At 44.6% G+C, this 14,413-nt stretch overlaps 1 protein-coding gene across 1 annotated transcript in view; it reads right to left on the bottom strand.

Moving 5' to 3' along the window:
• The window catches only part of EIF2B3 (eukaryotic translation initiation factor 2B subunit gamma), a 131,733-nt gene extending 120,731 nt beyond the window's left edge, over positions 1-11,002 (bottom strand). Inside the window, exons 1-3 of the mRNA XM_074962329.1 lie at positions 10,889-11,002; positions 10,239-10,401; positions 5,230-5,369 (exon numbers count right to left, since the gene is read on the bottom strand). Of these exons, the coding sequence (XP_074818430.1) occupies positions 5,230-5,369; positions 10,239-10,386 (288 nt within the window). The 5' untranslated portion in view covers positions 10,387-10,401; positions 10,889-11,002. The remainder of the gene's footprint in view (positions 1-5,229; positions 5,370-10,238; positions 10,402-10,888) is intronic.
• Between the last annotated feature and the right edge of the window lie 3,411 nt (positions 11,003-14,413).

Raw genomic sequence — 14,413 nt, 5'->3', positions numbered from 1 at the left:
GCACCCAGACTAGTGGATCACATTCTGAGGCACTTTCCTCCCCCGCCATGTACTGTACAGGTATCCAAGGCGCCTACCTCAGGCTTTGTGGATCACAAAGCTGTTCCTGTGATTTTCTAGGTGCCTAAAAGTTAGTCCCCCTGACACTGAGTGTTGCAATGCCCAAGTCCCTTAGTGGATCGGGCCTTATGGTCTGATTTAAGGCAAAATGTGACACCAGTAAATAGAATCATAGAATATCAGGGTTGAAAGGGACCTCAGGAGGTCATCTAGTCCAACCCCCTGCTCAAAGCAGGACCAATCCCCAATTTTTGCCCCAGATCCCTAAATGGCCCCCTCAGGGATTGAACTCACAACCCTGGGTACAAGTGGATGCAATCGATCAGAAGGAGGGTGGGTAACGGTGATAGGAACGGTGATAAGATAGGTGATAGTTACATAAACTGTGCACCATTAGCAGGTCTCCAGTTAAAAAAAAAAAGTTAAGATGTACGTCAAGAAGAAAATTTCAGTGACCCCTTCTGGCTACCTTCCTATGGTATGGAAAACTCTAGTAGGTAGATAAAGCAGAAGTTGATATAAGCGGGTCTTAGTTATTTAAGCTACTGAATTTTCACTCCTAGTCTTTATAGATACTCAAGGTTCTGAAAACAGACAGGAATATACAGCAAGAGCTAATAAGAAGAATGGAATATTAACATTCTGTACAAGATAAACAGCATGTTTGTGGCTGCCTCTGACTTCACTGCCAGTATAACTGGAGGCTTTATTTCTCTCCTGCAGAATCCAGCAAAGCCACTTGTCTGTGACTAAACAGCTAAACTACCTTAAAAGGTTCAATGAAGGAGGCTGTTCCCTTATTTTAAGCAGCTTTTTCTGTGCTGCCAGAAAAACAATGTGGATGAGATCCACAGGAGTTTCATTTTTTGTATGTATCCATCTCAGTTTTGTACACCACTGGGTCTGAAGTTTTCTGCTCCACTGGTGATGCAACTATCGAAACACCACAGAAAGTACTGGAGTCTTCCATAAATAACGGCAAAGAACTACATTGCTGCAATATTATGTTTGCACATTTAAGAGAAAAAAGAAAATAAGTCAGGAAATGCAAAATTTAAAACTTGCACAATATTAACTCAGTCAAGAGGCTTTATGTTTTATAACATATACTGTTTAATACACTATAAAAATACCGTCAACTTGAAATCTAGCCAATTTTCTAAAACCTAAGTTAAAATTAGTTTCTGATAATGATAACTGCCCGAGTCCTCTTTCCAACTTTTTGGTTTTATAATCACACTTTTTTACTTTACAAAAAAATTTCTCTCCGCACTGTTGCTGTGTGAAAGATGCATACATATCAAGGAAACTGATTATAAAGACAGCAATGAAATTGACCAAACACATAGACAAAATTTGATATTTTTTCAGTATACTTGGGATATTTGACATCTGAAAACCCCAATCATGCAAACTGTTCAATGCAGGCACACTCCCAGACCTACACAGAGCCCTGCTGAATTCAGCCACATTCTGCACAAGGTACACCTGCATGGCAGCCACTGAAGGATTGGGGTTGTTAGATGTTACTTGTAACAATCAGTACAAAGTTTTCAGACAGATATAAAAATCTGTAAGTGACCATTTATAAGGAAGGCTTAAGAAATACAGGAATAGCAGCACTACGTATGTGCAACCTAGCCAGGTTAACTTTTGTATTTCATGACCTGGTGATTTGAAACGTGTGATCTTAATGTTACATTATCAGTGTTTTGCATTTAATTAACGTCAGCATTAACAATCCCAACTAGAGTTTGAAGTTCAAATTAAATGATTCTTCAATTACTTATAAAATTTAGACAAAGTCATACTCCCACTAAACCAAGTATTCCTTTTGATCCACTTTTAAGTGCTCATTCAACCACTGTGTCTTGAGGGCTTGCACCTCTATTTGGTATAGCATTTCAGCAGTTTCCAATAAAAAAGCGACTTCAGCAATAATCTCTGAACTTGTGTATTGTCCTGATCCACCTGGAACAAGCTGGCATCTCACACATGGAAGAGAGGAAGGAGGATCTTGTGGCGAAGGCACTGGTCTAGGATTTTACAGATTGGGGTTCAATTACCCAGTCTGCCACAGACTGCCCGTGTGATGTTGAGCACTTGAGTTCATTTTTCTGTGCCTTGGTTCTCTATCTGCAAAGTGGCGATACCACTCCCCTACTTCACAGGAGTGTTGTGAGGATAAACCTGTTACCGGTTGTCAGGTGTTCAAATACTGGTGTTGAACACCACAGAAGGTCTTGAAAATAAATTAATTCTGAAGGAGCTAATTCAGGCAAAGAAAGGGCAGATCCAGATGGCTTTACCTAGGAACTCAAAGCCTAGAATTCATGGGATTAAGTTATCAGCATTGTCCATTAACTCCCAAATACAGATGTTTAAGGATAAGATCCTTACTTAGGAAGGGCTGGAGCAGGAAGAATTTACTATATTGACAAGACAAGATGGGGGCTGGTGATTGAATCATTATGAAACATGAGATGTTGTCTGAGTGGCAGAGTTTACTGGACAGACCGGTGTTCCAATCCAGCATAAACACCTACATACAGCATAAACACCTTCTGAGTCAAATCTCAAAGCAGACATGCCTGACAGATAAAGGCAGGGGGTGCAAAGCAGGTGAAATGGAGACTGAGGAGATTTTGCACAAGTTTGCTTTGCCCTCATTCATTTCAATAACCAGGGGACAGAGCCCACAATGAGTGGAACCAGCTGCTTGCTGCTCTCAGCTGAGAGAGTTTGTCTTGTGTTTGAATAATCAAGACTAGTACTGTAACAAGGGATAGAGGAAGGATGGTCCAGTGGTTAGGGCTAGGGAGACAGGTTCAATTCCTCTGTGACCTTAGTGCCTCTATGCACTTGAGTTCCCCATCTGTGAAATGGGGATGATCATACTTCACAGGGCTGGTGTGAGAACAAATGCATTCAAGATTGTAAAGCACTCAAATACCACCGTGACAGAGGCCAGGTAAGTATGAGAAAGGAGAAAGTCTTTTCCCCACAGCACTTACAGGCTCAGCAGACCTGAGCTCTTCTGATGTCAGTTGTACGAATTTTTTTAAGTCAGATCTTGGGAGACTCATCTAGCCTTTGCAAAACCAAAATGTTTAATTTAACCATGGCTGCAATAGCTGAGCTTCCTCTATATTGCAGTGTGCTGAGACAGCGGGTCACAACAGCGTGACATCCCTGCACAGGAGAACATACAAAACAGCTAGGTCATGTGCATTTCATGATTTCCAGTGGTCTAATACCTATTCATAATTTATTGAGTTTTGCAACCAGGTGTTGAACTGGCCGGAGGGTTATTTCTAACTGTACTTTATAATCTTGGCTTTACTCTCCCTCACCTGCACTAAATACAGGCAAATTGTCTAGAGCGTTACATCATTTTTACTGTGTAAAACAGACTTGTTCTTCTGTTGGTGGGTAATTAACTCATCGTGACAAATAAAAATTTCAACAACCAGTACAGACTTCTCACCAATTTTTGGCAGTGGCTGTGATAAGGCTGCCAGCAAACTGTTGCCACAAGCATCAATTGGTTCAGCAAGGAAACTTCAGCTTCTCCAACCAGGTTCCTCTCCTGCTATACCTGAGCTCTACTAGACAGACTCAGCAAATTTTCAGCTTCCTCGACTGTGCAGTGCTCTCACCTATACCAGACAGGAGATGACATATCCTGTAAGAGGTATACCAATTGTATTCATTAACCAGTGGAATGGCTCCAAAATACACACCATGCAGCAATCTGCTCAAGAATTCAGTGCCAAATTATTTGCAACGAGAGGGCACTATTTCCATCTTTGCTGGGCAAACAAAGATGGGAAGCAGAGGGAACTGCAGGCCGCCAATACATTCACAGGCCGCAAACCTTTACTAAAGCAAAGCCTCACGCTGCTTCCAACTCTTACCCTCAATTGCTCTCCGGACCTTCTTTAGTCTCTCTGAAAAATATACCTCCACTGAAGCAGTATGTCATTTTCTACTCTTCTCCCTACCCTTTACCCTCTTCACTGCTGTCTCCTAAGTCTCCAGAAGAGAGTTGCAAGGATGGCCAAAACGAGCGATGCCTAACCGATTAGGGATAGATCCAGCCAGCCAATACAACTGATAGAGCAGTGGTCCTGCTTCATTACTGCATTCACACACTTGGGTCAGAATACCACCCAAACAGCTCCGAACTGTAACTTGCACTTCAGTCCTCTTTGTAGCACAGCTTTGCCCATTGGAGTTATTTTGTTCTGTATACTCATCCTAGGAATCACCTTTCCTGAATTACTCCCATTGCATGTATCCAGAGTGTAGGTCTGCCGTGTATGGGTATGTCTACACAGCAAAGAAAAACCCCTGGCAGGCCCATGACAGGTTTGGGGGGCAGGGGGAGGGTTCCATTTGTGTGTAGACTTCTAGTCTTGGGCTGGAGCCCAGGCTCTCAGACCTCAGGATTTACACAGCAATGAAAGAGCCCCGCAGCCCGAGCCCAAGTCGGGTGGCACACACCAGCCGCAAGCTTTTCTTTGCTGTGTAAATATACCCTAAGAGTCTCATCTTGTCTTTGTGGATGTCTGCACATAGGAAGGGGAAAGTCTCTGCTTATACTTGTGTTTCTTTCTTCCTATGCCACAGTGGGGGGGGGGGGGGGGGGGGGTATGGATACTTCGAACCTTACCTGGTCCATTGGCATTCCACTGGAATCAAAAGAGAATTTAACGCCATGATTTGGCAAGGGAATTAAAAAACACAGGAGGGGGGAGGGAAGAAACAACCAAACACATGAAAACATTAAGCATCTGACTTCAATCCACAAAAGTAAATTCAATATTAAGGCAGAAATTCTGTCCTTAACTTACAGTGTGCCTAGGTATTGGCGAGACCTCCAAATAGATTATACATACTGAAATAAGTAGACAAAACAGACAATTTCAAACCTATTTCAGAATTTCCTTACTTCTGTGGTTTGAAATTAAATCATCTGCATGCCTATTTGTATTATAGGCTCCAACCAAGATCATGGCGCCGTTGTTCTGGGTGTTGTATGACAAACAGTAGAGAGAGTCATATCATTACACAGTAGAATTCCTACAGAACTGCTACGATTTCAAATCACATGTGAAAGAAAAATCTTAAAGGAGACATCCTTTAGCCAAGGTAAAAGAGTTGTACCTTAATTTTCTGATGAATATGCCTTAGTGAGTCTGCAGTACCCATGTCTGCATCATCAGGGATACACACTATATCTAATTTCATCTTTGTGTCTAGGTTTAGCAACTTCTGGACTTCTTTGGTTGTAACCACAATGACCTCTGTAGTAGAAAAGAAGAGAGGGGTGAGGGGAAATAAGGCAACAAATATTAATGTATTCATCTATCCAATGTACAGGATACACACACACTTTCAAACTTTCTCCAACTTCCATTGTGCTTCATGAATGGATTTAACGGAGTTCTTCAAATCCAAAAAAACACTAGATCCAGATTAATCAATTTCACAGAACTAGAGGACTGAGTTTTTGACTGAAATGAAAGTAACCTTTTGTACATTTTTCTTCATTGTGAGAGGCATAGTATGAAACTGAGAGGGGAGCAGGGTACATATCCTGGTACTGTTAGCAAGCGATTTATTTAAACTACATGTCTGATAATGTCTCTGACACCTTGAATATCCCTGTCTTGGTGTACCTAAGGATCGGTAATTTTACCAATGAGAGATACAGAGTTAACTTTCTTCCCCTACCTCTCAACTTGCACAGCTCGCTCTAGAGAAACACCAAACGTGCTATTAGAGACAACAGTGAAATCAACTCGCCTAGCACCTGCCTGAGAGGGAAATGGAATACTGTAGTTTGACTGAGTACAACACAGTTGGGATCACTCTAGATAGGAAAGACAGAAAGGACCTGGGGAGATGGAGTGGTATGTGGGAGCATTAACACCACCACGGAGATACAGAGGGAAAATGAAGACTATGGTGGTAAAGCCTATTCCAGGTAAGGGAACAAACATTATAAACAAAACATCAACCGCAACAGGCATTTACTACTGACACCCAGGAACAAAGGACAAGGTGAAAAGCAAAACTTCTTGAAATTAGTCTTGAAGTAGATAAAACTCACAAAATACTGCACACCTGGGGACTTTCCCAAAAACTTATGGTAGGTAACAAACACAACCAGACATGCACCAGAAATGTCCCCAGGTTACACAGATGAAAGAATGATTCAATATGAAAAGAATCTAACCAAAGAAGCCATCCTGGATTGACTAATTAATGAGACGGAGAAAATTAATGAACACGAGAACAATAGGGCAGTTTGGTACCGCAGACTAAGAGCTACTTTTCAAAGTTGATTTATTTTGTTTACTAGAATTATAAAACCAGAATGTGAAGGGAGCATGGAATTGCAATTGATTTTAGGTAAAGCAGTTGCTATAATGTCCCACAAAATCAAAAACTGCCTTGGATTCAAAACTGGCTAAAGGACCTAAAGAAAGGAAAATGACAAATGGCAATGTCTTGACTGGGGACGGGGGGGGGGGGGGGGGGACACAGCCAGTGGAGCAGGGGTTGTTAGTACATCCAGTCTTATTTGACATTTTTATTAAATTGTCTGATTGGGGGAAGACATCAAGTTACTGAAATATATATACTGAGACCTGTGAACACTGGCAAAAATAGAACAGTGATACAAAGAGATCTAAACAGGCTGGAAATGTTAAAAAAAAATCAATACGGAATTGAAGTATGAGAATATAATCAAGGTTAAGATTTTGTCATGGTTATTTTTAGTAAAAGTCACAGACAGGGCATGGGCAATAAACAAAATTTCACAGAAGCTAAGACCTGTCTGTGACTTTTGCTGCTGCGGCTCTGTGGTTTCCCCCACCACCAGAGTGGCTGGGAGCTGTGGGGTTCCCCCTCTGCCTATGGCAGCTAGGAGCTGCAGGGGGGGACTCCCTTCGCCCACGGTGGCTGGAAGCTGCAGGGTGACCATATTTCCCAAAGAGAAAATGGGATACCCCCAGCCGCTCACCCAAGGTGTGTCCCCCCGCATGAGGCTGGCGCCCATCACTGGAATCTTGCAGGGGGCCCCGTCACTGGAACCGTGCCAGGGCCTGCTGGCTGCCAGCTCCAGAGTCCAGCAACACTTGGGGCTGAAGCAGAGAATATCACGGAGGTCTCTACAATTCATGGATTCCGTGACTTCCATGACATACATGTAGCCTTAAGTATAATTAACGCCAGACAACACAGTTTTATAGAAAAAAGATCAAACAAACCTGATTTTTTGATTAAAATAGAAGTTCAGTTGATAACGAAAATTTTGTAGATGCAACATTGTCATAAAAATAAAGGGAATGGTAACCACCTTTCTGTGTACAGAAAGGTGGTTAGCCTTCCCTATATTTTTATGACACGCCCCCCCAAATCACAGATAGGTACACAGTGCTATAAAATCCCTCCTGGCCAGAGGCAAAACCCTTTCACCTGTAAAGGGTTAACAAGCTAAGATGACCAATGAGGAGACAAGATACTTTCAAATCGGGAGCGGGGGGGAACAAAGGGTCTGTGTGATGCTTTTGCGGGGAACAGATCAGGAATGCAGTCTCAGAACTTCTGTTAGTTAGTAAGTAATCTAGCTAGAAATGTGTCAGATTTCCTTTTGTTTAATGGCTGGTAAAATAAGCTGTGCTGAATGGAATGTATATTCCTGCTTTTGTGTCTTTTTGTAACTTAAGGTTTTGCCTAGAGGGATTGTTTATGTTTTGAATCTGATTACCCTGTAAGGTATTTACCATCCTGATTTTACAGAGGTGATTCTTTTACCTCTTCTTTAATTAAAATTCTTCTTTTAAGAACCTGATTGATTTTTCATTGTTCTTAAGATCCAAGGGCTTAGGTCTTTGTTCACCTGTAACTTAACAAGCCTTCCTCAGGAAAGGGGGTGTAGGGCTTGGGGGGATATTTTGGGGAAAGACGTCTCCAAGTGGGCTCTTTCCCTGTTCTTTGTTTAACACGCTTGGTGGTGGCAGCATATGGTTCAAGGACAAGGCAAAGTTTGTACCTTGGGGAAGTTTTTAACCTAAGCTGGTAAAAATAAGCTTAGGGGGTCTTTCATGCAGGTCCCCACATCTGTACCCTAGAGTTCAGAGTGGGGAAGGAACCTTGACAAACATACATAAACTTCTGTAAGGCGTTTGACTTAGTACTGGATGACATTCTGATTTAAAACTAGCATTGTACAATATCAGTAAAACACACGTTAAATGGATCAAGGACTGGCTAGCTGACAGAACTGAAGAAGTAGTCATCAATGGGGAAATCATGATTGAAGGGGATGTTTCTAGTGGAGTTCCGCAATCATCAGTCCTATCGGGCCTAACACTATTTAACATTTTTATCGATAATCTGAAAGTAAATACAAAATCACTGCTGATAAAATTTATTGCCAACACAAAGATTGGCAGAGTGGTAAATAATGAGGAGGATAAGGCAGTCACACAAAGAGATCTAGATTGCTCAATAACCTGGGCCCACCTAAATAAAATTCATTTTATTACAGCCAAATGCAAAGGTATACAACTAGGAACATAGAATGCAGGCCATACCGACAGACTGGGGAACTGTATAGTGGAAAGTGGTGACTCTGCAAAGGATTTAGGGGTCATTGCTGATAAGCAACTCAACAGAGCTCCCAAGGCAATGCTGTGGCAAAACGGGCTAATGCAACCCTTGAATGTATAAACATGGGAGTAATAAGGAGGAATAGAGAGGTGATTTTACCTCTATCTACAGCATTGGTGAGACAGATGCTAGAATATTGTGTACAGTTCTGTTGTTCACATTTTAAAACAGATGTTGAAAAACTGGAGACAGTGCAGAAAAGAACCACAAAAGTATTTGAGAGATGGAGAAAATGCCTTACAGTGAGAGATCTGAGGAGCTCAATCTCTTTATCTTGCCAAAAAGATTGAGAAATGACTTGATTACAGTGTATAAGTACTTTCCTGGGAAGAAAATACCAGGTACTAACAGGCTCTTTAATGGAAAGGCAGAACAAGTGATTGGAAGTTGAAGCCAGATAAAATCAAATTAGAAATTGGACACGATTTTTTAAAATAGTGAGAGTGACTAACTACTGGAACAAACTGCCAAGGGAAGTAGTGCTTCTCCATCTCTGGATGTCTTAAAATCAAGACTGAATGCCTTTTTAGAAGAAATGCTTTGGTCAAGTACAAGACGTTGGGTTCAATGCATGGGTAACTATAGGAAACTCTGTGGTCAGACTAGATCTAACTGGTCCCTTCTGGACTTTAAATCTATGAATCTATAAGTAATTTTAAAACGTTAACACTGGAAAAATATGAACTAATACAGATGGAGAAAAATAATCTAAAAAACTAAGTAGCAGAGACAATGACAATTTACAAGTATATGAATGGTTTCCACCAAGCAGGAAGAGGAATTATTTAGGGTGCTACAAAGGGTATAATTAGGAATAATGGATAAAATTAAGGAAAAGGGAAAATTTAGGCTGACTATGAGGAGAAACTTCATGTTTAGCTATGGAAAGTCTCCCGAGGGACGGGATGGAAATCCCATTGCTTTGCACACTTTAAGGTAGAATGGATAAAGCCATAACAAATACTGTATTATTAGGCTTGGAAGCATCAGAGTCAATTCCACCATACACACACAACTTGACAAAACACATTTCCATTTACAATAATAGACATTTACAGCTAGCTAGGCAAAGTAAGACAAATGCTGCTTGAGAACTTATAAGAGTTTAATTTAAGATATTTACTTTGTATACTTTGACATGTGATGTTGACAATTTGTTTTTTAACGCTTATAAAGCTTTAACTTTTTGAATCTCAATGTCTACTGTCATTAAGTAATTACTGTCTCCCCCCCTCCATCATTTCTCACAACTGTTTAAATTTACATTGATAATTAAAGTTTAAAACCAATAATTTTACAGAACTGTAAACATTAAAATAAAAATCTAAATTATGGTTACAAATAAACACCCATATTATCCATGAAAATTATAAATTATTAAAAATAAACACTGAATTTCTGCCAAGCCTGTGTGTTATGTAGAGAACTACCCTGCCCTGACAGGGGAATTAATTTGTTAATTTATGGGTTAGCAACTGGCAATCTCTCACCTTCAAATCCAATTCGCTCTAACAAATTTAATGGGTACCAGATTAAAGGTTTGTTGCCTACTGGCAGGAGGGGCTTAGGGATGCTGGAAGTTAGGTCCATCATTCGGGATCCCCCACCAGCTGCCATCACCACTGCTTGAAACTCCATCTTTACAAACTGCAACTGAAAACAGAGGGTGTTTTCGGCACCATAGAATAAAGCGTTCAGCCCCTCCTCATAATCACCCAAATGACAGCAGAACATTTCAGTCCAAAGCCCCCCACTTGGGGAAACTATTCATTCCCCAATACCAAACCAGCCATTCTTCCTCGGCAGATGTCAGACAACCGTTTCCTGATGCTTGAACATTAAAAATTAAGATAAACAACGCACAACCATGTAATTAAACCCCGGCTCGGCCTGGAGGGATGGGACCCGCCCCGCAGCCGGGGGACCCCAGGCCCGCCCGGGGGGATGGGAACCGCCCCGCAGCCGGGGGACCCCGGCCCGGCCCGGGGGGATGGGAACCGCCCCGCAGCCGGGGGACCCCGGCCCCGCCCGGGGGGATGGGACCCGCCCCCGCTGCCGGGCGGGGGGTTAGCCCGGGGTCTGTCGGCCGGGGCAAGGCGGCTCCTCTGCCCCACGGCGGCCGGGCCGCCCCCGCCGTTACCTCAGGTGGCTCCTGTACCGGCTTCTCTCTCCCGGGACAGCAATGGCGGCACCGGCAGCTACTGCGCCTGCGCTGCGGTTTCCCAACGAGCGCCGAGAGACTCGATAGGCGGCCGGAAACGGCGGGAGGGGGTAGGTGAGCGCCGAGCTATAGATCCCCCAGAAGAGACTGCAGCAAGGACAGAGGAGCACAGAGTCATCGATCCCCCAGCAGCAAGCTGCGGGGAGGGGAGGAGCACAGAGTCATCGATCCCCAGCAGCCTGCTGCAGGCTAGAGAGGGAGGAAGCCCTGGAGTGCAGGGGGCAGCACCGGGGGCAGCTCCCTGGCTGCGAGCAGAAGGGGCTCAGCCATCCAGCCCCCTCCCCTGGTTGGGCAGGGGGCACACACTGCAATAAAGGGGGGCTTTAAGGCAGCTGTGGATCATGGCGGGGGATCCCCCTTGCAGAGATACAGGGCTCACTGACAGCACCTAGATACTGAAGAGATGGGGGGCTACACCTGGGTGAAGGGGACCCCATCTCCAGTCAAGGTGGGGGCTTCCTTGGCAGCTCCGTTTTCTAGGGCGTCAGAAGCAGCAGGGGCAGCCCACACGTTCAAACCTCAGGAGTCAGGCCGCAAATGATCATTGAGATTGGCCTAGCCTTCGTGAGATTTTGGGGGTTCTTTCTTCGCCTTCTGGTTCCTGAGCTTGAGGGTCACATGTGGCTCTCATTTCTGAGCTTTTCTCCCCACATACGAGGGCTAGAAGCTTGCCTACATTTTAAACGGAAGTTGAGATTATCACACAATTCCAGGCGCTGGGGCTTTAAGAAACCACCAAATACCATGACAGACAAAAGCACATAGGCAGAACGTGCTGGTGGCACTGTTACCTCAACAGCACCATGCATGTATTTCTCAGAGTGGAGAATATTCTCCCCACCCCCCCGCCCAGTGAATGTTATGCTCGAGTTTGTCAGGAAACACTGAGCAAGTGTTGTTAACATCCTCATTCACTGGACTTTGGTCTTTGCTCCAAGCACCATTCATCACGCAGAGCGCTTGTTCCACGGGGCACCTGTTGTCTGGTAAACACCTCATTTTATAGGGACAGTTCTGATATTTGGGACTATTAGGACTCACCCCCCTCCCGATTATTCACATTTGCAATCTAGTCACCCTACTCCCGAACTGCTGTTATTTTTGTTATTTCCAAATTCCTATTTGATAAGTTGCATATGGTATTGGAAATATTTCGTGATCAGACAGGGCTCTGATTCCAATTTGAGCTAAACAACTGAATATGGACCCCAGATCTCTTTCCTGGCATTTGAACCCCACTTTCTTTCCAAGGCACTCCATTTAAGAAGCATCTGCACTGCTGGATCAATAGAAACTATTTGCACAGATGAATAGTATTTTCAAGTCCAACCCAGTAGGGTTCTGGGAAAGCGCCAAAGCTTCCCCACAGCAGCTAAAATTATTATAACTGTCTTAATTTCTCCCAGAACAGGCATAGTTGCAGCCAGTCAGAGACCTCCTTGATATTTGGAAGGATATCTCACGACCACCAACCAAGCCCACAGGTTATCTTCTGAACTTAGCAAAGCAAACAACCACTGCTTGCTGTAGCAGCCAGAAATCCCTGCTGACTCTGACTTCAAATCCAAGGAACAGGTTTATTTCAGCATAGGTACAGAATGCCACACCCCAGGGATCAATTGGGGGTAACAGGCCAATGAGTTGGGTGTACACAAACAAAGGCTACACATAAAGGCAAAGGCTTTATCTCAGCACAATCTTTTTATACCCAAGAGGACACCCTACTTTTATCAACATCCCACTTTCATCGACACCCCCTCCTCTGATTCATTGCCTAATAGTTATGGCCATATATGAAATTCCACACTACACACTAGATTATATAACATGTTATCTACTTGTGACACTCTGTACCTCGGGGGAACACCTTACACCCCCATATTCATCCTTATAAAATGATTGTGTGATATCCAATGCAAAGTTTGTCATGGTGGGTGTCTTCGGAAGGCTCATGATGCACTGAGCATGGTTGTATAGTGATGTTATAGTAACTATTGTTAAAGTAATGTTATAGGTTATAATTTCATGTATATAGTTATGAGGCTGAAAATGTGTCTTCATGGCTTAAAATAAGCCCAGGCAAAAACTCTCAAAGAGCAGAGGGGCAGTTCACACCTCATCAGGGCATGTATGGGACAAACCCAGCCCAGCCTCATAGGAACAAAGGATGCCGGCCCAGGCAACAACAAAAAGATCTGTTGGATTCTCGAATGAGTCACCCCCCTTCCTTTGGTCAGTTTGGGACTGCAATGAGGTAATGCTCACCTGACTCTGAAGGGAGGGGGCAAAGCGAAGAGTGAAGAAGGAACATGATAAAAGGGAGAGACATTTGCCATGTGTCACGGAGTGTGGGGGAGTCCAGGCCCTGCACCCCTCTTCCTGGGATTCACTGAGACTCTCAGCCAGCCAGTAAAACAGAAGGTTTATTGGACAACAGGAACACAGTCCAAAACAGAGCTTGTGGGTACACCCAGGACCCCTCAGTGAAGTCCTTCTGGGGGAGCAGGGAGCTTAGACCCCAGCCCTGGGGTTCCCTGTGTTCCTCCACCCAGCCCCAAACTGAAACTAAACCCACCCAGCAGGTTCCCTGCTGCAGCCTCCGTCCACATTCCTGGGCAGAGGTGTCACCTCCCCCTCCCCCTCCTGGCTCAGGTGACAGGCTCTCAGGTCTCCCGTCCCCAGGGCACATTCCCAGGTCAACGCTCCCCCCTCCCTGCTGCGTCACATCGTCACATCTCTCCCCCCTTCGAGACTGAACTGAGCGGGGTCACTGTGACCAGTGACCTGGGGAAGTTCGGGGCCCCCTCTCCGGGACAGCGCATCCGCTATCAGGTTGGCACTTCCCTTCACATGGACCACGTCCATGTCGTAATCCTGCAGGAGCAGGCTCCACCTCAGGAGCTTGGCGTTGGCTCCTTTCATCTGGTGCAGCCAGGTCAGGGGAGAGTGGTCGGTGTACACGGTGAAGTGTCGCCCGAGGAGATAGGGCTCTAGTTTCTTGAGGGCCCACACCATGGCCAGGCACTCCTTCTCGATGGCCGCGTAGTGTTGCTCCCGGGGTAGCAACTTCTTGCTCAGGTACACGATGGGGTGTCTCTCCCCCTTTTCATCCTCCTGCATTAACACCGCCCCCAGTCCCGTGTCGGAGGCATCGGTGAACACCACAAAGGGCTTGTCAAAGTCTGGGTTTGCTAGAACTGGGCCACTGACCAGAGCCTCCTTCAGCGCCCGGAAAGCCTCCTGGCACTGCTCGGTCCAGACCACCTTGTCTGGCTTCCCCTTCTTGCATAGCTCAGTGATGGGGGTGGCTATGGCGCTAAAGTGGGGCACAAATCTTCGGTAGTATCCTGCCATCCCAATAAAGGCTTGGACCTGCTTTTTGGTGTGGGGAGCGGGCCAGTCTCTGATCACCTCCACCTTGGCCGGTTCCGGCTTTAGGCGGCC

Source organism: Natator depressus, chromosome 8 (genome assembly GCF_965152275.1).
Source record: "Natator depressus isolate rNatDep1 chromosome 8, rNatDep2.hap1, whole genome shotgun sequence".
In the NCBI taxonomy this organism is placed as follows: domain Eukaryota; kingdom Metazoa; phylum Chordata; order Testudines; family Cheloniidae; genus Natator; species Natator depressus.
The sequence above is the reverse complement of the archived record's forward strand: the minus strand, read 5'-3'. Positions and strand labels throughout refer to the sequence as shown.